The sequence below is a fragment of the Haliotis asinina genome, chromosome 9, assembly GCF_037392515.1.
Source record: "Haliotis asinina isolate JCU_RB_2024 chromosome 9, JCU_Hal_asi_v2, whole genome shotgun sequence".
NCBI lineage: Eukaryota > Metazoa > Mollusca > Gastropoda > Lepetellida > Haliotidae > Haliotis > Haliotis asinina.
This window is the reverse complement of record NC_090288.1, coordinates 55,741,378-55,769,370: the sequence shown is the minus strand read 5'-3', so window position 1 is coordinate 55,769,370 and position 27,993 is coordinate 55,741,378. Positions and strand designations below refer to the sequence as shown.

At 38.2% G+C, this 27,993-nt stretch overlaps 1 protein-coding gene across 2 annotated transcripts; it reads left to right on the top strand.

Annotated features, from left to right (window-relative positions):
• Positions 1 to 62: 62 nt before the first annotated feature.
• Positions 63 to 27,508, top strand: LOC137296924 (inactive histone-lysine N-methyltransferase 2E-like). Of its 2 annotated transcripts, XM_067828824.1 has the most exons (29): positions 63 to 469; positions 5,192 to 5,371; positions 5,999 to 6,086; positions 6,600 to 6,835; positions 7,100 to 7,239; positions 10,244 to 10,470; positions 11,015 to 11,056; positions 11,721 to 11,785; positions 12,497 to 12,590; positions 12,828 to 12,899; positions 13,374 to 13,477; positions 13,876 to 13,993; positions 14,183 to 14,292; positions 14,445 to 14,528; positions 14,761 to 14,983; positions 15,347 to 15,502; positions 15,855 to 15,968; positions 17,675 to 17,775; positions 18,585 to 18,611; positions 18,746 to 18,905; positions 19,889 to 20,140; positions 20,498 to 20,630; positions 21,247 to 21,488; positions 21,890 to 23,122; positions 23,505 to 23,712; positions 23,964 to 24,071; positions 24,397 to 24,492; positions 24,985 to 25,227; positions 25,418 to 27,508. In XM_067828824.1, the coding sequence occupies exons 2-29, from the start codon at positions 5,289 to 5,291 to the stop codon at positions 25,909 to 25,911; spliced, it is 5,253 nt and encodes a 1,750-aa protein (XP_067684925.1). In that variant the 5' UTR covers positions 63 to 469; positions 5,192 to 5,288; the 3' UTR covers positions 25,912 to 27,508. The 2 variants fall into 2 exon arrangements, with proteins under 2 accessions (XP_067684925.1, XP_067684926.1); XM_067828825.1 differs by lacking the exon at positions 24,397 to 24,492.
• Positions 27,509 to 27,993: the final 485 nt, after the last annotated feature.

The following is a 27,993-nucleotide window of genomic DNA, read 5'->3' as shown; positions in this document are numbered from 1 at the left end:
TCGTAAAACTATTGAAATATTTTTATCCCGACCTACGTCATGTCGAACGAGGTACCCGCTCGTACTCAAATTGTAATCCCCGCAGAAATCGACATTTCATGGCCGCCATGATGGAAAATGGACGGTGAAGAAACAAATGAAGATATGGCTGTGTTTACGGCATGTCACTCGCTCCAATGGGACAGAGTGCAATTCTGGATACACAGAAAACGTGCATTCTTACGGATTATGTGTCCCAAGTTTTCGAATGCGGAATGTTGACACGTTTAATGTGTATTTTATGCCCTGTGACCGGTATAAACAAACCGGACCAACTGTATAGACTGTTTTATACATCAAAACATTGGATGGTTTCATTGTTTTTCCTGCAGTTTTAGACGTTATCAAGACACTTTTAGCATTGTATGACTTCTTCAAGTGTTAACTATTTTGTTGTTGGCGTTGCATTTTGGATACAGAGCCATACACGGTAGGTATTGGTGCTCTGATTTGACATGATTATCGCGGAATATTTGAAGTCCGCATGAGTCATGTCGGAGTTCAATTATCATTTTCATTGACAACCACCTCAAACGAACGTCTGCATACATCTTGTATGTTTGAAATGTTTTCCCTCTGGTTATATTATGTATTTGGGGGTATATTATGATCATCACATTTCTATCTGACAGGTCGATCCCGAAGGTCGTCGCCGCCATTTTTATTGTCGAAAACCGAACCGGTTATTTGTTCATTAGCGTCTGTTGTGGGGATTATTCTCAAATACTGAATCACAACGGAAGATAGCAAAACATGCGTGAGGAATATAGACACAGTACACCTTAATTTGTTGGTCATGACTCCCAAAGCTTGTCAGTTGTGGCTAATCTTTTGAGATGCAAAATTTCCATGATGGCCGACTGCTTCAGCTTTTTGCAGAACTCGTCGTGGTCGCCATTTTTGTAGACCAAGACTTCCATGAAATTTCACTTAGATCTGGCAACATGCACTTGCTCAAAAAGTTACACCGAACAAAGTGACAATACGAGACGAATGCATTCTTCATTGGACTTAGAAATTGACAAGATTGGCACTTCTTAATCCATACTTTTCCAAACACAAACAAAGCATAATTTATTCACTTTCCTTGCAAAATGTTGAGGCTGTGGCCTTTACAAGTAATGAATTATGGAATACTTGTTTAATCTTACCTATATTTTGGTGTCTGAAATATAATTGTGATTTCGCGAAAAACATGACACAATGAATGAATTATTGAATATTAAACGATTTGTTCTCACATGGGGAACAAAAACTGAAAGGCTTTTTGTTTATGGCGTTTGTTCTATCATAAGTGCATGACACACAGGTTGTCAGGAACTACATTGAAGAATCATTCCTTGAATTTGCACATAATAAATCTGATCATTTCAAAGATAGGCTGCTTCATATGTTTTGAAGTCTTTTAACAATTTGAAGTGTATTATTTTCTCATCAAACTTGCAAGTTATACAATATATATGTATATGTTGACTGGTGTACAGAAACAATGTCTGTCAAAGATCTTTCTGTTTGGTTGTAAAGTGCTTTAGAAGCACAAACATTATATATGCTTGAGGTGAACATGATTTTGATGTTCTGCCTTGTGTCAATGTGTGTTGTGCGTAATTGACAATGTTCAGGTCTTTAGTAAACCTGCTTCTCTTGGTACTGGGTGATGGTTGGTTCTACTTGACCTTTGTATTATTAGGTATTGGCCATAGATAATGTGATGTTATTGTTCAAAAGACAGAAGCAATAAATACATTTCCTCTGTCATGTCTATCCACCAAAACTTCTTGCTCCTGGGAGAGGTGCATACTTTTGTACCTTCTCTCAATAATGACTTGGTTACTTATAAAACTTGTAGTAGTTTATAGTTTCGTACTAAGAGTCTAATGCAGTACAATATTTCTGAAAGTAATCATCCAAGATCTGTTTGCTGGATTTAATGAATTGCTTCACTTTACCAGTATCATGTGTCAGTTTGGCAGCTTAAGATTGTATCCTGATTATAAATGTATTGGTTTTCTTTGTTATTATACCTTTTGTCGTGGATTTCATGTAATATTGGTTTAACAACGAACCACAGAGTTATGTCCCTTTATCCATATTGGTTACCCAGATCTATTGATTGTGAGATTAAATGCACAATGCGAATGTTTCAAGAGTTGGTTTTGTCTACAAGGACAATTTCACTTTAAGCTTTCTGTTTTCACTAAATTTCAGAAATATATTTATTAGCTCTCCGTGTTTGTTCATTGTGAGTGAGAGGTGATATAATTTATAAGTGGGTATTCCATAATCTTTAGTTTTCTCTTTACTTTCAGCAGCATTCTAGATTGGTAATTTAATTAAGGTATCCACGCACTACTATATGATACATGTTCTAATCACATTACAAGAGCACAGGTGGCCAAGTTCATTGTGAGATTTTTTTTGTGTGTACCTCAGATCTTGGTTTTGAATCCCAGATTTGCTCTGATGATACTAACTTTATCCAAAACTAATGGTGATAGTTGTTTGATGTTCTCTAAAATCAGAAGCTAGTTAACTTTGATTTTGCCTGGTAGTCACTGAATAACTGTTCAAAAATAACACTAAACAAAATTAATCACTTCCAAGATAAATATGTGAAAAAAGTACTGCTGGATAACTTGCCAGGTTTGATCATTCTAAGGCATAGCATGGACAGTGGCATAAAATGATGAATTGTATTTCTTGTCACACTAGGGTATGTACTGGCGGTTATACTGATATCGTTAGGACAGCTCTGATAGAAGCCATTATTAGTGTCATCGTACTTCAGGCACAGCTAAGATTGAAATGGCACAGTTAAATTCTTATCTGCGTGCCCTTATGGCACACTAGATTTGTTTGCAAAATTGCATGAAAGAATGTTTCCACTGTTATCTTTCAGTGTCACTATGAATTGACATTATGAACAATGGTAAATGATAATGTCTACAGGTCAAACAACCAGATAATCATCAGTGTCTTTTCAAAGTTTGAGGTCAATGAATAAACAAAAATACATTCCTAGCATTGTTTTATTACTCATGATTTATTAGTGAATGTTGCAATTACAACTTTTACATACATTTCAAGTCTTGTAATGTTTTAAAGTTCATTTTGATAGACCATGAATGTATGGCATACCTAGAAAATGACATGGCACACTTAAATTTTCATGGACGTGCCCCTGAGGCACACTTGAAAAAAACTTTAATTTCCGTCCCTGCAAGCTCTTTCTTGTTTCTCACAGTTCCATTGACTGTTCAGTGTTAGTTGCGCACAGCCTGGACAAGAATTAGTCACATTACGTTGTGTGTCACTATTGCAAGAGGTCTTCACAATTTGTTGCAACTGAATGTAACTGCCTTGGTTTTGTTCACATAATTAGTTTGTGCAAATCATTTTACGCAACCATCCTAAATTCTGAAATCCATGGAATTCTCCCAACCAACCTATGAACATCAAAATCTGATACTGGGTAATTGGTTCTTTGTATTAGCATCATTTTAACAGTATTGCTTTGTTCTTTTAGAATATGAGCATGATAACTGGAAAGTCATTATGTGTTTGTCTTGTCCATGTTTTCTTTCATAATCATGTTCATTTGATTTTATCGATGCACTTGAACATCACAGTAGTATTCCATTGTGTTTATGATCACCTTTGTTCATTGGCCATTAGGGATGTGTTGTCATATCTTTTCTTGGAATGAAATTACAAGCCTTCAGACATTGCAGTTTTCTTCATATCCTTTGTTGATTTTGGAAGTATTTTGGCAGAAGATGATAGATTCATTTAATCTCCTCCAAACATTTTCTTCTGTAAAAGTTTCAAGTGTAGTTAGATTCCCTCTTCCATAAACAGCTGCTGTGTTCATCATGTTTATGAGTGGATGTTACTTATGTGAATGATTGGTTACAATACGGGATGGCATCAGGATAGTGTCGTACTCATTAACTAGTTTGTTATTCAGCTTGCAATGACACTGTTCACATGCAGAAAGAAAGATTATCTCACTACTGTCAGTATTACTGTTGACAAGTTTTAAGTTGTTTCTCAAGGTAAATTAATATTTTCATGGTTTGAAGACTTGTTACATTTCATGTTTTGCAAAATAAACATTTTGTATTTTGTTTTTCTTACCTCAAAGATGTATTTTAAAGTTGCATATATTTCTGTCACTGTCAGTATTTTCAGATATATAAATATGAAATATGAATATCTATTTCAGATATTAAAAGTTTTCACTTAAGAATGGTCTATATTGGACAAAAACAGTTAGGGATGTTTGCAACTTTTGAAATTATGAATAATGATGTATTTATTTATTGGCATACTGATAAAATATCAGTCATAAAAATATCAATAACCTTAACTTATTTGTCCAGTGTGTGTGTTAAGCATGTTAAGGGTAGACTCTCCTGAAAATAATGCTGTGAGAAAGCTTTGGAAAGTCACTGATAATTCTTACCAATTATTTTGAAAAAAGGTGGAGTATAGACATTAAATGAGTCCAGTAGTGTATTATTGGTGGTATTATACTGAGATTCTTATGCAGTTAGAAATAATATTTAGAAACAAGTAGAAGGGATGCCATGCGATAAAATGTGACAGTACATTTTCATGTACGATCAGTACAGAGCATTGATGCAATATTGTCAGCTCAGTGCCACAAGATATTTTCTCCAAAGTTCTGTGGTTAACATGGATGAAAAAGAAACTGATAGTTCAGTTTTAGACAATTATGATCATTCAACCTGACTTGCATTAAGATGATTAATTACAGGTCTGCGTTTTTGTTTGTGTTACTAATAATACTAATAATACTTTGGAGTAGTTACAGCAACCCTATTAATGGAAACCACATTCAGTGGGTCTACATACTGCAAATTTTCAGTTTTGGATAACCAAACATTGAGTTGTTCAGCTTTAACACAAACATAATTACATATTCAGTTTGCATAGGTATCACTAAATATATTCCAGTTGATGACAGCATGGTTTAGCTGAATTTGTGATTGGAATTTGTAGTGTGAGCTATCTTCTTATGTGATACTGTATTATGACTCAGAACTAACATTTCTTGGGTGCACAAATAATTTTTCATTCAGTTGTATTTTTCATACCCATCATTGGTATTATTTCTTCTGCTTTTCAGTTAAGTGTGTGGTACAGAAGACTGTCATGCACAGCCCTGAGGCTGCTACTGGCAGCCCCAATTTCCACCTTTCAAGAATTAATGTAGAGCCATCAGGATGAGCATAATAGTGCGCATTGGGGCAGTCCGAGGAATCGGCAGCACCAGTGGGCATGAAGCCCCCTGGTCGTCACAGGATGAGTAAGTGTTTGTAAATGATTTCATACATATATCAGATTGCATTTTCAAGTTTGTACTCTTCAAGTTTAACTGTTAACTTAAAACATGATTAAGCATGGTGTTCAGTTCAGTGAATCAGTTCTGTTCAGAGTGGAAACCTTTCCCTCATTTCTTGTGTTACCCGCCATGATTGCACCAATATAGCTAAAAGCGGCATAAAACTAAACTCACTCGTTCACAGTGGATAGTGCTTGCAATAGTCCTAGGTATTTTCATGTTTGCTTGAATCATTGTCGAGTGAATGCATGCTGTAATGTTATGTCTGCTCCACAACAGATTTATTCACAGAACAATTTGCAGTGATCTGGCTGAAATACTTTTGTTACACAAATAATACTGCAGAATAGTGATTCTCCAGACCAACCATTAGTTGTAATGCAAAATAACCTGATAAAGAACTGAATATTTTTGTAAGAAGGATCAGTCAGATGTTAATTGTTAATATCTTAGTACTCAACTCAGAGTTAAGTGAGTTCAGACATGTTTAGTAAACATATGTTCCTTATCTGTATCAGAAATATGGAAGTGTTTTTGCTATTAATGCTAAACTGAATATATTTAGGAGACATGAAATTCTTCTCTTTGCAGTGACACTGTTGAGATACCTCCTCCTCCTGAGGAAATGATCCGACCGCCTCCAACTGTTTATGCCAGTTGCTATGGCTTGCCGTATCAAGTAAGGGGTGCACTTTATACTTTTCGTGTTATGACTTCAATATTCCCTTAAAATTGGATAACACATTACACAATCTGTTTTTGAAAAGAAAGTGTCATGGTTTTTAAGGTATATGTTTGCAATCGTATATGTGACTATATTATTCCTTTCTATGATATGATTCGTAAAGGTCTGCTGTTGAATAGGCCTTCAGCAACCCATGCTTGGCACAAATGGTAACTATGCCTGTTGTAAGAGGCGACTAACATAATTGGGTGGTCATGATTACTGACTTGGTTGACATGGGTTCCCTATTGCGCTGATCAATATACATGCTGTTGATCACTGGATTGTCTGGTCCAGACTTGATTATATACAGGCTGCCGCCATGTAGCTGGAATATTGCTGTGTGTGGCCTAAAAATAAACTCGCTCGCTCACACTCTTTCTGTGATATTGTGTACTATGTTCTTGTATACTATGGGCCTGTGGCAGTATGAATAAAGTTTGAAAATTGAAATCGTATTGTTTACAGGATCACAACTATGGAGCTCCTCCTCCTCCTACACCCCCGCAGTCCCCTCCTCCCCAAGTAAAGGGGGTCATCAACGGTCATGTCCAGCTGGAAGAGGTGGTGTCCACTACCAGCACAACAGCGGCGACTGCTGTTGTGCCACTGCCTAAAGATGACAAGTTCGATGACAGCATCACACGCTGTGTTTGTCAGTTCCAGCATGATGATGGCTATATGATCTGCTGTGATAAGTGCAGGTAGGCTAAGACACCCATTCTTCCTAAGCTCAGTTCCATTTTGACCTGTCACTTGGTCAAATGTTAGTATGAATTGTATAAATTATGAGAAATTGCATGTAACCCTTTCATTATTATTGAGATTTATTTTCTGGAAATATTTTGTTTGTTGTAATTGTCCCTCATATATTTTCCATGGTATTTGGTGAAAAGCAATGTAGTTGAAGGCAAGGTGAAGAGACGCATTTAGTTACTTTGCTAAAATTACATTATTTCTTTTGTTAGTGTATGGCAACACATTGACTGCATGGGCATTGACCGCAACAACATCCCTGAGAGTTTCTTCTGTGAGTTGTGTGAGCCACGTCACATAGATGTTGACAGAGCAAAGCTCATACAGATGAGGAAGCGAGAAGAGATGACAGGTACGACAGGTGCTGATAAGGGAAGATAATTCTTGTATCATCCTAATTCTCTCCCTTTTATATGTTTTCTTTTGATATGACAGTGATATGTTTATGACAGTGCACATGAATATAATTGTTTCTCTGAGTGAGCTTGTAATTTCATTTAGTCAAATATTTTTTATCAAAAATATTTGTTAAGAATACGTATTACAGTGGAAGCTGTCTAAACTGGCACTCATTGAGACTGAAGAAATAATCCACTTTATACAATGTGCTGGATTGCAGAGGTGATGATAAATGCACAAGTCATGGACATGACCGAGATATTAAAGAACGATTAAACTCAATTTTTTTGGTAGTCTTTTTACCACTGCATATGAAAGACTTCTGGTTAGTCATAAACGAAACACCATTTATTTTTTAAAAAAGCTTGTGGTTAATTAATACCAAGCATTCAAAAGTTGCGAAAAACCCATCTGTTTCTCTCTTGCCTCACAAACGAAACCACAGCTAGGTTATGTAACTCTGTCGGTGAGTAAGCAGTCGCTGAAAATGGATGTCAAGGATGTCATCGAGTGGAAATGTTAGCTAATGGTAACCAGGTCAACAGAAACCCCAAAGCGTATATACTGCAGGTCAAATAATTGTGTTACATGCAGATTTTTGTGTGTGGAGAGTTCTGTGTCAGTGACCTGAATATTTTGAAAGTCCCTCCTATCCCTAAATAATAGCCGATGTCTGGTTGGTTAAATCTATTTAACTGTCTCGCGTTTGATTGGATGGTCATTGGTCGCTCAAAGGTTACCTGGCGCGACCTTCTATTGGGTTTTGTTAGACTCAGTGGCGGAGTGTAACGAAATACACTTAGACTAAGTTTACTCAGACTGCATTTATCCTGAGACAGGGCGCCACAATTTTTGAAAATCGTGAAGTCTTGGGCTAAAGTCCATTAAAAATATTGACATTATGGTGTTCTCATCAAGTTAAAAAATCAAATACTGGTAGTTAAATATGCATTTGAATCATGGCCAAAAGGATTTTGCATGACACAACTTGTAACATAACAACTTCTTCCACAGAAGCAAGGTGGGGGTCGAATTGACATTGATGTTGCACGCAATATTATATTGACCTCCACCTCCCTTCCAAGAGTGAAATTGTTATGTTATAAGCAATGTAATGCAAAATCCTATTGTCCATCAATAAAATACATGTTTTACTACCAGTAGAAAGTAATTTTGGTTTTGCAAGTCGGTGAAAACAAACTTAAATAGCATTTATCCTGAGACAGACCACCGCCATTTTTGAAAATCGTGAAGTCACGGACTACAGTCCATTTAAATTATTGAAATTATGGTTTGTTTTAGAAAATCAAAACTACTTTCTGCTAGTAGTTAAATATGTATTTGAATCATAACCAAAAGGAGTTTACATGACACAACCTGTAATATAAGCGAGGTTGGGGTCGAAGTGAAAGTACTGCACGATAAATTTCTTCACTTTTTAAATGTACTTGGTTTGTAACGTTCACTCACCAGTATGTAGACACTTGTAAATATATGTCTTTATATTTGGTCTCATAATCCTAATTACTTTATAATCATATTTGTATGCAATTTGAAAGTTAATAAAAAGAAGCGATCTGCGAATGTATAACGGTAATGTCTAGACATTTTATAGTTTGCATATATGAATCATAATTCGCACACACACCCTAGTGTATGTCGTCTGCATCATTACACTTCACGACGAAAACAATGATTCTGTTGAAAGCTACGACAACTTAATAAAAACAAAATGCAAATAATTAAAGTTATAGGAGCAATGTCAAGCTATTACCTTGTTCGAGGAATGTATCCATCAATAGCAACAAAAACGAGTAATGTATAATTCATCTGCATATTTCCCATGTGATTTTATCAGTCTTTTATCAGTCTAATATACGAAAATGTGATGTATTGGTTCAGATTTTTTACATTGCTGTAATCTCATTGGTCACCCAAGATGGTACACCGGGCAACTAATTGCACAATGTGCATCATTCTTTTTAAAAAAGTAATTTAGTTAGCCAATAATGAGCAATCAATCAATGTATTGGCGGTTAATCCTTTGAAAGAAGGGTGTTGTTTTTACATAGACACAGGCACGACAGAGTGTATTCAGTATAGATTAGTAAATATACATACATAAACACTACCTTTTGGCAAATCCCCCCATTTAAATCCGCATAAAAGTAATTAATCAATCAGCGTGTTATCGTTTAATCCATTGATCGATCCAGACGCAAGAAATGCTAAATGGGAACCTTAGTTGGGTAATCTAGGTGGTGTTACCACTAATTATACCTGTTATAAATTCATCAAGTGAATAATGACAAGTAACGTGTAGGTTTATACCACCTAACACAGATTACAACCTAGCAACACCGAGTGATTTTGACAGAATCATCTATGAAAACAAGGGTTGTAACTCAGAAACTAGGAAAAGTAGGAGACAAAACTAAATGATAGCAGATTGTGAGAACATATGGCTTGCATTTTTCACAACAGGTGTCGCGATTTCAGGTTTGTACAAACCTGTAAACGAAATAGTTTACCCCCTGAAATGTAGATGAATTCTGCATAGACCCTCATATCTCTACCTACTATTATGTGACGCGCTGCTCTGATTAGTTGACATGTCGTTTGCTGTTGAGAATTGTGCACTGTTGTCAAAAAGGTTGATTTAAGGTGATTAAAGATCAAAATGAGGAGTTATAATGACAGGGTTTCATTTGTAATGATGTCAGCGAGTGATTTATGCATTTGCACCCCCTAGAGTATATATGATCTTCAAGCCATTGGTGACAACTTGGACAGATGTCGGTTTTGAAAGCTTCCACTGTACAAACCCAGATGATAAACTTGTGTTGCATGAGTAGTAGAAGTCAGTGAAAGCTACCATGAGTTGTTCAGACATCAAATTTAGAATGTGTGGTCTTGCCATTGAGTAAACATTTTAGTTTTTATCTGTATGATAACAGATACAAGTGCTACTGACACAGATCCAGATGAAGCTGCTAATCATCTGGCATCCCTCAACAAGAAATCCTTAACGCCAACAAAGGGGAAGGTTGTCAAGCAGAGGCGGATCTCAAAGCCCAAAGAAAAGGTCTCACCAAAGAAAAATGTAATAAAAAAGGAAAAAAGGATGACAAAAAAAGAAAAGGAAAATATGGGGAAGGATGGGAACAAGAAACAGAAAACAAAGGTATGTAGCTTTCTTACAGTTGTTTTTTTTTTCCGAATTCTTTGTGATTGTTATTTAATGAGAGGTCATTTAATAACCTAGTGGTTAAAGCATTCGCTTATAATGTGGAAAGTCTCGGCTTGATTCACCTCATGGTTTCAGTGTATGAGGCCTACTTTTGGTATATTGCTAAAAACATTTCAGATCCATACTCAGTATACTGGGTGAAGAAACCTTGGTGTGGATCAATGCACTTAACATCAATCACCAGATTGTCTGTTTCAAGCACCATTGTTATCACCAGATAAAAAATGTTTTATTTTTTTCTAAGGTGTAGAAAAACACAAATTTTACAAAATTTGCTGCATTTTGCCCATTTATTCATCAGATTGCCATGGTGGGGGATGTACCAGCCCTTCCCAGTTTGTGTCCAATAATATCTTGTATAGTCATTATCATTTTGCCTTTGTGTTCTGACTACTATATAACTGATGCTAATTGTAACTAAGTTCAGACTTCCGTAGCACCTTTAATTGTTCTTATGTTATGTATTATTTGTTTCTAGATTGCCAAAGACAGTATTCAGAAGCCTGTAAGAATCGTAAAGGTATGTTGTTTCCTTTTGTTCTTAATACTGGTATCGGCCAGTTCATTTGTCACAGAAGTTCTCAAGAGGTCAATGAAGTTTGGAAATCTCAACCTTGTCAATGATAAATGCCATTCAATACATTACACTCTGTAGAACTGTCTTCTTCCATCTCACATTGTATCAAATGACCTTTCAAATTTCTGACTTAATCTAACCTTTTTGGTTTGATCGAAGCTGAACTTTTGAAAAACTTTTATTCAGTCATTCTATTTCATATTATTACTTAATATTTGTATCACCAGTAAATGGTTGGGCTGTACATTTGTTCTGGAGTGGGCAGTTTTGTTTGATTTTCAAATTTTAATTTGAACCCTTTTTCCCTACCAAAGGGTCTCACATGGAAACATCACTTCTCCAGAAAAATACTTAACAATTAATTTTATAACTTCACATGCTAGTTCTTACTGAATGGTTAGTCTTTTTCTTGTGTTGTTTTCTTTGTATTCATGTGATCGGGTTAAAATGCTATACCCAAATCTGTGCTGACAAGAGATTCTGATAAGATGAAAAACAGTGGCAAAGTCTTCTTGCTGGAATCTGCATGTTTTTCGTATGTAAATTAAATCATCATATATGTTTCTTTCACATGCAGTTTGTCAAATATTTGAATTGTATTTTACAGAAAAGGAGGAAGACTTCTGTCTCAGTTGCAAATGATAATGGTGACCCATGGAACAGTATGTTCAGGTGAGAATGAATATTCACTCTACACCACAGGTGTCAGAGGGCAGAAAGAAGTTGTTTGTGATAGATACTGCACTATCTTTGAAGGATAATTGAACTATTGTCATACAAGTATGCACGTTGATATTGAACAGCCCTTCGATTAGCTCAACATGTCTAAATACTATTCTCAGCCGAGATGCTCTTGGTTTGTATATCCCTTTTGTTTGGAGTGAGCAAGTTTTACACCACACACTGCAGTATTCCAGCTATATGGCACCCTTCTGTAAATGATTAAGTGTGGACTAGGACAGTCCAGTGACCAATAGCATTAGCATCAACCTGTGCAATTGGGATATGACGACATGTCAACCAAGTCAACAAGACTAACTACCTGATCTTTTTAGTAGGCTTTTACAACAAGCATGGTTTACATTTCTCACCCATATCTTCACAAGTCTTTTGTTTGGAACATGTGCAAGTCATGCAAGAGGTGGAATTGATCGGGGGAGAGGTTAACTATTATTAAATAATCCCCATTTCAGTGGCAATTGGACTTTTTAACTCTTTTGATTTCATTGAAGATAGGAGACTTCTTTGGTTGTGCTAACAATAATGAAATTAACACACATATATCTGACTTATCAAATCAGAAACCATGTAGACATTTTACTTGAGACAAGTTTATACCTACCTGTTATTCCTGTTTCTGATTCCATATGTTTGTATGTTTAGCCCTTGGTCAGATTCCTATGAGGTTGCCAAAGAGAATCACTATAGTGCTGGAATGAGGGACCTGCTGTCTTTGACAAAAACCAATGGAGTTTTGGTGAGAGAAAAATTGTACCTTTCTTTTTCTTGACATATCATTGACTTTGATTGTGATACAATTTATATGATGTATTTGTTGCATATTTGTTCCAGTCAGAAGATGAGTTTGGTTATGTAGATATATTACATGTGGACGAGGGTTACTTTCTATTACATTCAATAGAAATCTTTTATGATGGCTGTTTCTTGATACTATGTAACTGTACTTACATTCTTCTTGCATTCTTCTTCATAGTCGGACAGTCCGGTGACTGACAAGCTGCTGGTTCAGCAATGTGTTGTCGCTGAGGTCAAGACAAATAGAAAGGTGAGACTGACACTTGCAGTTGTTTCCAAATGTTTTTATCTGTTCATGAAGTCTTGTCCTAAATGATTTTGATGAACAAAGATAGTGACACTGTTATCTGGTCTCTTCACTTGATCAACTTGTGGTTAGATCATTCATAATCTTGATTTGATTAGTACATGTGAAACGCGACCTGCAGTAGTCAGCTGGTCTGAAACAAGATGAACTTAAGAGTGAGGGAGTTAAGTTTTATGCCACACTTGGCTATATTCCAGCTGTGTGGTGGTGGTCTGTAAATAATCGAGTCTGAATCAGACAGTTCAGTGATCCAGAGCATGAACTTCGATCTTAGCAACTGGGATAAGATGACACGTTTCATCCAAGTCAGCAAGGGTTACCGCCTGATACCATCAGTCTTCCCTTGCAACAGGCATATGTTACTTGCTCACTTGCTCACATATTTATTGCTCACTGGTGTTTTTGCTGCTTTGACAGGGTCTTGTTGCCAAGGAATTAATTCCTCAAGGTCAAGCTGTGATAGAATTCAAGGGAACGGTCATGCTTCGCGAGCATCTCAACACGGAAAGTGTCATGAAGAAGTAAGACCAGAGCACTATTCTACTGTACTATGTTTGTACCACGTTGACACTAACAGTCTGGTATCAAGAAGTATCTTTAAAGTCAAAATGCTGTATGACATCTGGATTTTGCAAGTGAATTATCTGAAAGTGAGAATGTTTCTTCAGTTTGACAACTTCTGTAGACAGCTTGGTTTCTGGGTCCATTTTCTGTACGTGTTTCATTGATGCCACAAATTCATACCATCATTTAGACTCCCTGAAGATTACTTTAATTTCTTATTGCCATAAACCTTGATAAATTAGTATATCATGATAATGTAGTATATCAGGCTGTATTCTGATTTCTATGTGACATGATAAGGTTATACCACAATGTTTCCTATGGAGAATTGTATTTGTGAATGTTTGTTTTCCAGACTTCATCCTTTTGTGTTGTTTTACTCCAAGTTTGAGGACCTGGACTTATGTGTTGATGCAAGTGCTTATGGTGGTGATGCTCGATTTATTAGGAGGTCATGTACACCAAATGCTGAGGTGGGCACTATCACATTTAATATTTTCGCTCATTTACTGTTCTCTGGTGTAACTGCTCAATGACAGTATATTACATTGAGGTAAACTTCAGAAGAATATCATTAAAGATCAATCATCTGCATCATTTTGATAAAGACAAGCAAATGTCATATGGCAGTTTTTGTAATCTCTATTTATGACTTCTTTCAGGTTCAGCATGTGATTGAAAAAGGTAACATTCAGTTTATTGTCATCTCCAAGAAGGACATCCCGAAAGGAGGAGAAATAACAATTCCCTTTGATTACAACTATAAAGAGTGGTAAGTAGTATTTACACTCAGTAGTATTCTTTTGCTGATTGTTAGAAGGGTTTTTGTGCAGTTTTACACCATGCACTTTGTGTTTTGTATGTTTGTAGTGATTATCGATAATTGTACCTATTATGACTAATGCAATTCATATCTCCTTTCAGCTCATTTAATGTGGAATGTACTTGTCAAAAAGTCACTTGTCCTGTCTCAAAATTCGGGAAGAAGTTAAGGAATTCTCAAAACAAGTAAGTGTTTTTTACTTAGTTGAAATGGAGAATAACCTTTTGCAACTCCTTAGTAAGTTTCTGTTTTGTTTTTTTGTTTAAATATGAATTATGAATGAATTATATTTATCCCAGGAAATAGCAAGCAAAAGGAACCATTTGTTCTGGATTGTAGCCATAGCACTGTGAATGTTTATGGTCCCAGTGGCAGCCAGTTTGGCTAGCTATAATCTTGGTGTTACCACTGTTTTAGGGAATCACAGCCGCGGGCCCCGGCACCCACTCCAACACCCACTCCTGCCCCTGTACCTCCACCACCATCACCTGTGAAGGAGAAGAAGAGAACAAGAAGATTCAGTGCCCCAGAGAGAGAATCTGCTAGAACCAAGGTTAAACAACCCCCCAAGAGTCCTGTAACACCAGTTGCTTCCCCTGTTAAGCCTCAATCTGAAAAGAAGGTGGTCCACCCCATGGAGGTGATTACTCATGTTGTCATGTTCATGTGCTTAATGAATAACTCAGTTAGATAAAGCTCAGTCTGACAAATGAATGTAACATTGTTTACTATTCTGACATATGGCCTTGACATAACGCGTAAGGTCTTCTTATGCAAGGAAATATTTGATTTTCTTTTTCCAGACAATGTCATCAGTGTATTCTGGATTTGTTTTATGATATTACTAGTTTCTATTATCCAACATTCTTCAACATGTTGTTAACCAAACAGTTCAGCTAAAAATGAGCTCAGTGTCCTTCAGCATAGATCAGTTAAGCACCCTGAATTACTAAATGATTCAGTTTGTAGGATAATGGAATTTACTGAACTTAATTCATTGTAGGAGCCATCACCAGTGAAGAAAGAACCGGTGGAAGTGAAGCCTGCCACTGTTGTGGCACCTGCTTCTGAACAGACAATAGATCTCCAGGCTCAGCAACTAGAGACTCACTTGTCTTCTGAGTCGGAGCAGGAGGCAGTAGAAAGGTGTAAAAAGATGGTGAGGGTCAATAGTTTCTGAAAGGGCTGAAACAGGATGCATCAAAATATGATATGTCACATAAACTATCATGTAACAATGTTTTTCCATTCTTTAAGAATTCTTTAAAGTGTCCTGACCCATAGAAATTATTTCTCACCATTTGTGTTAACATTGATAACAAAGTTGTTTTGATTCAGCAGTGCAAAGAACTACAAAGACTAGAGACAGTGTATCTTTCACTAGTTTTAGGCCCAACTGCTTTTGCGTTTAGGTGTATCTGTAGGTATTATGATAATGCAGTGTCCTTTGTCAGTGATATGCAACACCTGTTTTGAGATGATTATGCATCAGTATTTGGTCACTGTTTCAGACACGTGAAGAAAGGAAGATGGAAGCTATCATGAAGGCATTTGAGAAATTGGCAAAAAGGGAGGAAAGACGGAAAGAAGCACTAGCTCGACTAGAAACTACTAAAAAGCCAGATGTAAGGATTGATTGTAAATGAAGGCGTACATAAATTTGTATTCAGAAATAAGTATTTCTTAAGTCGCCTCTCTATCCAAAGAATGTGGGAGGCATTTGATATGCATCTGAAAGTGTTTTCATGTGTGCTCGTTTGAGATTATGAGGTAATGTTTGAGAAGGGATTTTGTTGTGTGACCTTCTCCTCAGTATGAGGAGAAGGGTAAAGGCATAAAACTGTCTAAGGTTGGAGCATAAACGTGTGAAGGTGAATACAAGGTAGGGTTGGAAACACTGTTTCATCAACTTCTTGACCAAAACTGTTCTTCATAAGAGAAAAAGTGTTCCTGATATTCCATTTCCATCCTTTGTGTCCAAGTTGTGAAATGAATGCAGACATAGTTAACGAAGACCAATAATTCATTATCTGTTACACAGAGCTAATGGTGTGTATATCTATATTATGAAACTAGGGAATGTAATTCATTATGCATGTGAAGTGTTGGAGTGGTATAGTTGATTGACTTTAGACACTTGAGTATGTCAGGTTGCAGGCAGAAGTCAAGGTATGGTAAGATACTGAGGATACAATATGTTTGGAAACAGAAGACATGGTAAAGTTGGATGTAGAAGACGAAGGGGTGGATGCAGAAGACGTGATTTTGTTTGGTGTTGAAGACTTGTAGTGTTAGATGTGGAAGACATGGTTGGGTTGGATGTAGAAAATTTGGTTGGTTGGGTTGGATGTAGAAGACATAGTAGGGTTGGATGTAGAAGACTTTGTAATATTAGATGTGTTAAATGTAGAAGACATGGTTGGGGTTTATGTAGAAGACGTAGTAGGTTTTGATGTAGAAGACTTTGTAGTATTAGAATTAGTAGTGTTAAATGTAGAAGACATGGTTACGGTTTATGTAGAAGACGTAGTAGGGTTGGATGAAAGACGAGGTGGGGATGGATCCTGAAGAAGGGATTGGATGCAGAAGAAGTAGGGTTGGATGTAGAAAACGTCCTAGTGTTGGATGTACCAGACTTTGAATGGATGCAGAAGACATAGGGTCGGATGTTTAAGACTTGGATGTTGCTGTAGACATGGTTGGGTTGGATATTGAAGATGACGTTCAGTGGCAGGAGACGTGTTTGGGTTGCAAGCAGAAGGCATGGTTGGGTTGGATGTGAAGACGACATGGGGATGGATCCTAAACAAGAGATAGTATGGTTGGATGTGAATGACATGGTTGGGATGGATGCAGAAGAAATGGTAGTGATGCAGAAGACTTGGTTGGACTGGATGTAGTAGAAGACGTGACACAGAGAACTAATGATGGACTCAAAGTAGCATATTCTGAAAGTTTACAACATGTGTAAATTATGCACATGAAATGTGTTAAGTGGCTAAGGGGCACTATGAGACACATGTGCAGGATGAAGTTGTTCAACTCATGGGTTAGTGGTGAGGTTTGTGTTTTCTTTGATTTGTTAGCTCAGAAATCAAGCTCATGGATTTCATTAAAGGCTTAACAGCCTCACATCTACATCCCTTCAGGTTCTTTTCCTTGTGAAACGGACTCAAATACTGTGCAAAACAGTGTCTACCTGTGAAAATCTATTAGAACTGTTCTGCAGCAACCCATTCTTGTCATAAGTGGCTATCAAAAGGTCATTCTCGTTGACATGGATCTGTAGGGTTGTAGATGTTCAGCTGATGAGATACATCTTACCTTTCAGGTAGAGGAAGTGCCAGCCCCACTCCCACCACCTCCAGTGAAGGAGGAGCCAGAAGAGAAACCCAAACCAGAATCTCCAACAAAAGCAACCCCAACAAAAGGGTGAGTCATCATCATTCAATACCATACCTGTGTGGTCCAGTTCAGTATTCAGCACCTGGTCCTGAATACACAGAAAAAGAACGTTAAAATAATGCAACATATTTTACCAGCTTACTTGTCAAAGTGGCTTGGTTACACATCCAAGATATATATCTTTTTGTGAAAATTGAGCTTTCACCTGTTACCAAGATGAAGACATCCTATTCTGTGTGAATTGCCCTCCAGAAATCACTATTTCCTGTACTCCTTTCAGACTTAAATATAGAAAGGTTTTGCAAATTGTATGTTATGACCAGATGCCATTGTCTTCAGCAGTAGATAGTGGGTGACCTGACACCCCTACCAATGTAATGGTACACTCTAGTTGGCCAGTTTTTTCCCTATTGACAAATAGACTCACCCATTTTGAAACATGTGGTTTGTGTGCAGGCTCATCTCCAACCATTCATTGTGTCACTCAGTGTGCCGAAGTCTTTCATCTCATTTGAATTGAGATTGTATTTGTGGGTGCATTAGTCAGATGAATAGCCATTTTGCAAGAAATGTTTGACAGAACTTGTATGGTTGCCTGGTCTCAGGTGCAAGTTGATAGTTCTGAAGGAGAATTTGAGGGCTTCTGTGAAGCTGATATCATTGAAGCACTGTCAAATCTTGTGCAGAAAAAATGTGAGAGGAGACACATAAAGCATCTGGCAAATCTCAGAAGGTGACTTAGTTTTGTTCAGAATGTACAGAAATTCCTGCTGACTTTGTTATTGCACTGTATGAACAAATTCCAAATGTTTTAATGTATACTTTGATCATTTCAGGAAAAAGAACAAGAAACATGCCAGGAGGTAGGTTTACCTTTCATCGTTTTCCCTCTGTTTTTAATGCAATGTCAAAAGAATGACCCCTACTACCAGCCCATACTATCTCACCAGGAATATGTTGCAAGTATACTATATATATTTAACATTTGTTTTATCAGAAGAAGTAGAGTCAACAGTGCTGCAGCTATCATGGAGATTGTGTCAGCTGATGAAAACAGCAACACAGGGTCAACCCCAGGTACCCCCTCACAGACTCCTGCATCAGCAGACATCAGCAGTCCCAATGCAGCAGGCTTCAAGTTCCACAAAACTAAGAAGGTATGGATTATGAAAACTCATATTTTTGTGTTAGTCTTTTTGATTGTCCCTCTGAAATTCTTCCTGCAATACTGTTTCATTTTCCCCTCCTTTGTGTCCGAGTTGCATTATGAAATGAATGCAGACCTAGATCAGGAGGAATAGTGATTCATTATGTACTAAAGAGAGTTTGTAATAAGCTTTATCTGGCATATTATGAAACATAACATCAATATGTTAAACATCTGTGTATGTAGTGACCTCATAGGTACTGAAGGATGGTAGGAATACAAGGGAGGGTAGGTATACAAGGGAGGGTAGAGAGCAGGAGACGGTGCAGGGTTTGAAGACAAAGTTGCAAACAGAAGACTAGGTATGGTCCGACATCTGAGACAAGGCAGAGTTTTGAAACCAGGGACTTAGTAATTTTGGAAGCGGACGTCTGGGTAGTGTTAGAAAGATGAGCCTTTGTAGGGTTAGCAGAATACACAGTAAAGCTGGAAGAAACTTTGTTAGAAACTGTTTCTCAAAATTGCTTTACTACAGATTCTTCATTCCCTCCTTTGTGTCCGAGTTGCATGATCAAATGAATGCAGACCTAGATCAGGAGGAACATTAATTCATTATGTGTTACAGAGAGCTAATGATAAGCTGTATGTAGCATATTATGACACAAACCAGTGTTACACACGTCCTGGGTTCAGGTGCATTAGCTGATAGGGGAAGATGATGGGTTTCAGATACAATAGACTGCCAGGTTTCAGATACAATAGACTGCCAGGTTGGAAGCTTAAGATAAGTTTTGATTGAAGATACTCTAGTGTTATTATTTATTCAGAAGTCATCCTTTTTTAATTCCTTCGTTTCTTGTTTGTTGACATTGCAAATTATTTTTTACCCATGACAGTAATTACTACAATCTGATAATACTCTGAACCTTTTTTCTGTAAAATGTCCCCTTTTTTCCTCTCCCATGTAAAATATTCTAGTAATTGTGCTTCCAGCACTTATTCAATGAGTGGATGAGTGAGAGGAGTACAGATATCAAGCCACCAGTGCCCTCAGGAGTGGGAAAGACGGAGCCCTTGGAAGTGAGTGTGGATGAGACCATGTTTGTCACTTGCTTACCAAGTCCACGCAATGCTATGGAGCACATCCCTCGGCGCAACAGCCAGAGTGCTGGGTCCGCTGCACCACCAGCTGTCATACCCCAGCCCAAGAACAGTAATGAACACAGTATTGGGTCTGCCAAAAAGGTGTGCAAGCTTTTCTGTATGTTTTGAAAATTACATTTTTGGTGTGATTTGCTGTAGCATCTCATGAATAGAAATGTCGATTCCCTCCAGCTACTTTCAATCAGCCTTCAAGTGCTTACTATTTAAAAAATGTTTTGGTTAACTGCAATCCTTTCTGGATTTCATAACTTGTCTGACAGTGAAGTTCTTTCATGGGTCTATTTCAGTCAGTAGTCGATGTCGCTTAACTATCGGTGTTGAATCATTGTTTTACAGTGTTAGCTAAGGTCAGTGTGTTGGCATCACCTGTCCATGGACAGGATGGTGCCAGCCACAACCTAGTTGTATCTAGTATTGATGTTGAATGTTTGTTTACAGCGTTGGCTACGACAGGCAATGTTTGAAACTGGTCCTCCCTCTAGTGACAGTGGCAGTGCGTCGCCTGTCCATGGGAGTGCTAGCCCCAACCCAACGGTTTGCCTACCAAGTCCTGGTGGTTCTCCACCTGCAGGTTAGTTCTTGTTGATTAACATTTCATGGAGTACAGTTCTACTGTTCACACATGTTCGCATGTTAATATCCTTCTGTGAAAATTTCATTGCTGGTATCAGGTTTTTATGTGATTTGAAACTGTACGTCCTTTACGCACAAATGTATGAAGTAGATGCAGAAACATATATATTTTTCCTTATCCTGACTTATGACTTAGGCAATCAAGCTTAATTGCTTATGTCATGAGTCAGGATAAGCATAAACTATCAATTTTTTTCAGGAAATTACATTTATGTTGTCTTGAGGGACACAGTAATACTCACCATGCCATATTCTTGAAAGACATGTAATGTTACTTTAATTGAAGTGAGTTTGTTATGACTCGGCTAACTGTACCTGTCAATGAATGTGACCCTTGAAACAGTACCCGAGGATCTCTGCACTGCCAGTCTCATAGCTCACTGTAAAACCATAAATGCCAGTAAGTGCATTTTTTTCATTGGTACATATGTTCCTTCATGTCGTCCTTCTGTTGGAAGGAGAAACTGACCTAATAACTTGACGTAAATTTAAATTTAAATTTGACGTTAGTATGAACAAGATTCCTGGAATTAATGTTGCCATTTATGTTGTAGATTTTGTGACTCCATTGAAGAAGCGCCGTCTTGCACGAGAGTCGATGTCACAGGAGCAGCCTCTGACTCCCACTCCGTCCACTCCCTCTCCATCAGTCCTGCAGCAAGGCTCTGGCGTGGAACTGGGACTGACCGCTGTACCAGGCTCCCCCCAAGCTGAACTGGAGGAAATGCAGAACAAGAATGGCATCAAGCCCCTGCTGCCACACACACCTGTCACTCCTGATGACAGGAATGAACAGGTAAGGAACCAAACTCAAATTCAGGAATAACCAGTTTTCCAAAAAGTGTGTTTAAGAAGGGTTCATCTTAGGATGTACAGTTGTCAAAACAACTGGTGGTTATGATTGGTGGACCTTTTTGCAGATACTTAAACTCGGGTATGTTATCCTTGTTCATGCTTGCTCCTTTGTTTTGATGGTTTTACATAGTTAAGCTACCTTCCTTGAAACAAATGTCTTTTGATGTGGGGAGATGGGATGTGGTATTGTTTGTAAACTTTGTACTGGCCTCTCCAGTATGTCTCACAAGGAAATATGAAAGACATTTGAGGTTTTTTTTTAATAGAACCCTAATCTATGACGGTTGAAAATTTGAGTTTGGCATATTTGGATGAATGCTGTAAAACTTCCTTTACTTTCAGTTGTGTGGACCTCCATCAAAGCGTCAAAGGAGAGAAAGTAGCCAAAGAGATTCTACAGACATTGACAGTGATGCTTCTGAGTCTCTACTGCCACCCCAATCAGCATGTCAAGGATCTGAAGGAAGAAACAGTTCAGAAGAAATGGCTGAAAGTAGCATTTTATGTTCAGAGAAAGACACATCCTGGTCAGAAGCTGCAGACAGTAGTATGGATGTAGAAGAACGACAGACTCGGACTGATGAGGTCGTGGATTTGGTCAAAAGGAGTGATCTTTCTACAGGAGAGGCAGATGCTCGGGAAGTGATGGAAGTGTGTGCAGAAAACCTGTCAGAGAAACAAGAACAGCAGATGGAAATAGATTCGGGGAGTTGCCTGTCATCACATGAAAACTTAAATGATGAGAATTTAAAAGTACAGCCGACATGTGATTCTCAGCAAAGTGAATGTTTAAGCCAGAGCAAGTTAAACACTGAAGCAGTGAAGGATTCTTCCAATGTAGAACATGGCATGTGCTCTAAGGATGTTGGAACAGAGCCTTCAGAGGAGGTTTCGGGAAGCTTAGGTTTTGAGGTATCAGAAATTGACTCAAAGTCTGTAGAGTCACCAGAAAATTTGGATGGGGAAGTTGATTCTCCAGCTAAAGTCGAGGCAAGGACTAGTGAAAGTGTTGAGAAGGCCTCATCCTCTGCAGAAAAAGACTGCTTAGTATCAGATTCTCATGAAATTGTCTGTGATTCGGCATCAAGAATAGATGCAGGTGCTGCTGTGAGTGAAAGTGACACAACTGAGCCTCGGTTGCCTCCTCCTTTGGAAGAAGGAGCATGCTGTGTGTCAAGCACTGAGGAAAACAAGAGTGAGATTGTTCTGCTGCCATCAGCTTCTTCACAAGAGAGAGAGCAGATAGCTGTGGCAGCTCCAGACTCTCAATCGGGGCCTAGTGAAGCATCTGTAGGGTACACCAATCATGTAACTGATAAAGACCATGTCGTGTGTTACGATGACATGGCGACTGTTTCATCAACAAGTGTTGTAGATCCACATTATTCACCTGCCCCATTCATGTCACAAGGAGTGTGTAATGACTCTCATTATATCGGGGAAGTGGAAGCAGGGTGTGCGAACCCTCCCCTTCCGCCAGGCCCCCCTCCACCGCCTCCTGACTGCATGGAGGTTCAGCCACCACTGCCACCTTCACCCCCTCCACCTCCACCAGAGCCGCCAACAAAGAAAAAGGTAGGGACTACTTAGTGTGCTCGTTACCTACTCATGGGATTCATGTGTAGGAAAATGTACATAATAAAAAATGACTTGATGAATGAGTAAGTATATTCTCTGAGACATTGTGGTGGTCATAATAAAATAGTTGACGTCCATATAATTCTCTTCCTTATGTGTATCTCTTCGAAAAGCCATTCAAAGACATTGGACTTGTTTGCTTTTAAATGAGGGAGAAGTACATATTTTTCATACAAAACATACATCGCTTCATCAGTTTTCACAGCCTCTGCTTGGATCTGAAGTTACCTGTTGTATTTTGGTTTCTCATATGTCACTTACATAATAATTCTAACAATTGAAAAAGCTTCTCAAGAAGTGGATGTTTTTGTTTTTCTAGGTTAGTCTTCTAGAATATCGTAAAAGATTAAAAGAGAAGGTGAAAGAACCCTCATGCGGCAGTTCAACGCCCCCTCCCCCACCTCCACCTCCACGTTCTCACCTTCATGGAGCAAGAAGAAAATCATCACGGTCATCGTCCACACCTCATGTTCCCACACTCGCTCCACTTCCATTGTTTGAATCAACTAGCCCAACTGGCAAGAAAGGTAGGAATGAGGCAAAAATTCTCTAAGGTTCCTGTGTGTCTTTGTTATTGTAACAAGAAAATTTATGGACAGTTGGATTATTGCTGATTCTGACACAAAACTAAAGTCACTGCTATATACACACCAAAACATTTGACAGTAATTGACATTAATGGAGAGTACTTTGCCATTGTGGGGATATTGATTACTTTGTCTTGATAATTGCCTTGTAGTGACGACACCATGTATTGATATTTCTCCTCTAAACCTAGATAAAAAGAAAGAACGAGAAGTGAGGAAGCCAATGAGTCTGACAGAACGATTGCGTCAGGAGTTTGGGCTGGACGACACAGAAGAGGAGGAGCTACCCATTAAGACAAGTAGGTTTTCATCTGGTCCCTCAACTTCAGTTTTGCTGTTTGATATGTGACAGTTGCTGTGTTTTTGACTTGCATATAAACAAAAGTTTTTATTTGTTGGCTAATATGGACCATTTTTCATTCTACCCTTTGCAGTAGTGTCATGTTTCATTTGTCACAGTTCTGGCATCGTTAAGATAAGATAATTTCATTTCATCATTCAAGCGTGAATTGCATCACAAATGTTTTAATTGTAGTTATTCAGGATGTTGGCATGTGAGATTGTTGCTTTTCATGTTTCCAGATGGTCTTTCATTTCACATAATCACACAATACCCTGTTGTAGATACTGAGAGGGAGTCCTCAGATACCCCTCCACCACCGCCACCTCCCCCACGGGTGGGAGTAGTGCACCCCTCAACTCAGAGGGGGTCAGTTGAGGGTGAGTGTCAAAGCAGATCGGCTAAGTTGTGCCGCTCTCTGCTTTGCATGCTGAAACCTCTCTAGCTAGATCTTTTTTCTTTCCCTTGATAAGAATCCACATCTTAGCAGTTGCACAGGTGGCAGCTGACCATATTGTTTCAGTATCATATAATCCAACTCTGTAGTTATTTAGAAAGCTTTTCTCACTTTCAGCACCTTATAGTTTTGATAGCATAAACAATTTTTGCTTTGTTTCCAATTCATCATTATTTTGGTACAGAATTGTCAATCAGAAATTTTAATTGCATTCATACTGCTTAATATCTTATGTGCACAGCTTTTGACACAGAATATCTCAAAACTGATCTGGTTTTATTTATTTTTGTTTAAGCTGTTCATGGGGTTAATCTGTTTAATTGTCAGTTAATGTTTAAATAGTATTGCAAATGGTGTAACATTAGCACATATTTTTGAAACCATCTTGAACGTTTGGACATGGATTAAATTTTAGATGAAGATGGTCAGCACAGTCCTGATGTACCACCCCCTCCATCTGAACCCCATCCAAGTCAGCTGAAGTCCCGCCCAGTTCTTCTGCCTCACCCTACAGGCCCAAATGGGGGACATATCCCCTCTCTCATGTCACTGTCGACCTTCCCTGCCAGGCCTGCACAATCTGGACCATCAGCAAGGGTTGTCTCTCCTGTTCCTGGGACCAATGGGCCAGCCCATCCAGCTCATAGGAACTATCAGAGTAAGCCATTACATATCTGGATTTTTACTTCAGAATATTCACTGAATCTCTGATATCCTGTTAAAGTGCTTGAAAGGTATAATCAGATGAGAATGATGACTATTTTCTTGAAATTGTTAACTGACATTGTATTTTAGCATTGAAGAAAGTGGTAGTAAATGTTCATTTCTAAATTATTTTTTTTTTCCAGTGTTGAATGGTACTCCACCCTTGGGTCAACCTGCACCAGTTTCGACTCCTGTGCTACCAGCAGTGACTCCGCAAGTCCCTACCCCTGTTCCACCACCTCCAGCTGGCTACCACCAACCAATCTCAACTGCCAGTAAACCCTACCTTGGACCAGGCACCAACCTTGGAGGGTCGCAAGCATCCTTTTCTGGCGCGTCTAAGAGTTCAGGGTATACTGCTGCACCACAGACCCAGCCTCCTGGCCAGCAACAATCAGTGCAATATGTTGCTCAAGTTCAGGCCAAGCCACAAAATCCCATAGGACAGAAATTTGAGTACAATCATGGCCTGCATGTCAAGCCTGTGCACTCACCTCCACCATCATGGAACAAGGCATCAAGTTCACATCCTAAGCCGCCTCCTTTCCCTGCACACATTCAGCAGACAACTAACAACAAAGACAAAGGTTACCGTAGTCCTGTATCCAGCTACCCCAGCTCCTCAAACCACTACTGATGCTACTGACAGTGATCTGTTCTACAGACCAATGTGATGTGATCTTGATATAGGGCAATGTGCTTGTGAGCGTATTTTGTGGTGGTTCTGTGTTCGCTGGTGCTACTAGAACTGTCAGGACAGAAGCAGGGTTTAAGGAAAACAAGCTGTAAATCAGTGTACATAACTCATTGCCACATGCACAACATACATGTACATACATACATCTGTCATACACACATTTATCCACACAGCCATCTCTAGCAAACATACATACTGTATATATGTTCATGTCATGCATTTCATCTAGTGTTGTACATTTTGGCTTCATTTGTCAGTTGGCTCACTTGTGTAGTTCAGTATATTTTGTGTAAAGACATTTTATATTGTGAAAGGATCACTAGGTGAAATTAGATTTCTGTACAGAGTATATTTTCTGCTGTTTGGCAGTTTCTGCCACCACAGTTGTGCCATGCTTCCCCGGCCGACCGACTCGGACTCCTGGCATTCCTGTGTTGCTGCTGCTTTTGTCTGTCTTTACCACTTGGTGGTAACAGGACCAATTTGTTAAGTTTGGTGTAACTATCCTTTCAAAGACTGCCACCATATATGTTTAACTGATTTTCCACATACGCATTTATGATCAGAAATGTTTGAGAAATCATGCCACTTCTTCCAAGAAGATTCTGTGGGTTTAATGTTGAGATGTTGCATTTTGTCAGCATTGGAATCATGAAATGATAATCCTCATATCACAAGGGAAAAAATCTCAATGCTACCATGTTTGTGTTGATACAGAAACGTCAAGCATTTCTCATTTCGTTATTGCCGAGACACATTTCATGTTTAATGTTTTTCCAAACCGAAGAAATGTTTTGTATTGAAAATTGTTGGATAATCTTTTGTGATTATAATCTAAATAACTGTTCATTGAAGTAAATGTAATATATGTTGAAATGTGTTCTCATGCGCTGCAAAATTGGGATTGATTGCTTTGTCTTGCAAACATACACAAGAATGACAATGTCTAAAATAGGGGATCAAGGCATCTCAATACCTCAATACTAAATTTTGCATTTTCCAAGCTAGTATAGCATCATGGGTAAACAAAAATGCTTGATTAAATGTGGCATTAATGAATCTGAATTTATCTCAAACTAATTGGAAGCATTCATGAAATGTTCAAGAATTTCATTGGCATATATCCTTATGCCACCACTTAAAATCTGACACGTATGTGAGGGAAAACCTCAAGTTTATATTGACTTTGAACTGTGGCAAATATTTCCTTTGTTGTTGAAGCAAGGCTGCGATTGTTAGTGCTGCTATGAATGTTGCATGTCGCCCGTAGCCACTGCTAGGATGTAGTGTATGTGCCGGAGTCCGGTCATGGCCACAGTGGGTCAAAGCAGAGGTCACAGATAGTGGTTGCTGCTAACATGTCTAGTGCTGTCATATTTAAGAATTCCTCGGGCTGCTCTACTTATTTCTGGTTTTTGTAACCAGATTTCAATGTTAAGTTTAGTACCGATTGAAGTGTATAGCATGTACAAGTATTACTTGTGCAGTTTGCTGCAGATGTAAACAAAATAAAATTAAAAGAATGCCAACAAGTTAATGAGACTCATCTTTTCTTTTTGTTTTTCGTTACCTGGTCTGTGTCAGTTGATAAGATGCCGTGGTCTTTGTATACAGTAAAAGCTGTACAGGCTGTTCTGTTATTTATGCAATTGAGTATATTCAAGGCAGAATACCATCACAGACCATATATTACTGTGTGCTGAACATCATTGCGGATTCATTCATGAGGATGTGAACTCAAGATAAGCTGTTAATGGAGTTGTGATAGATTGAGTGAGAAGTAAATGGTTAAGTAGGCTGTTCTTGCCATTCAAGTCATGTGATGGTGGAAAATGTAGCAGCACCCACTAATGGGTTTTCACCTAAACCGTGCCCTGAGACTATCATTAACAGGAATGTGTTTCAGTGTTCAGATTCATTTGAGTTGATTTTCTCAGATTTTCCAAACTATTTCACTTGCTTCTTCTGATTCAATATTCTAACACCTAATGATGTTCCAGCATTATTGAAGCTAATGAACGT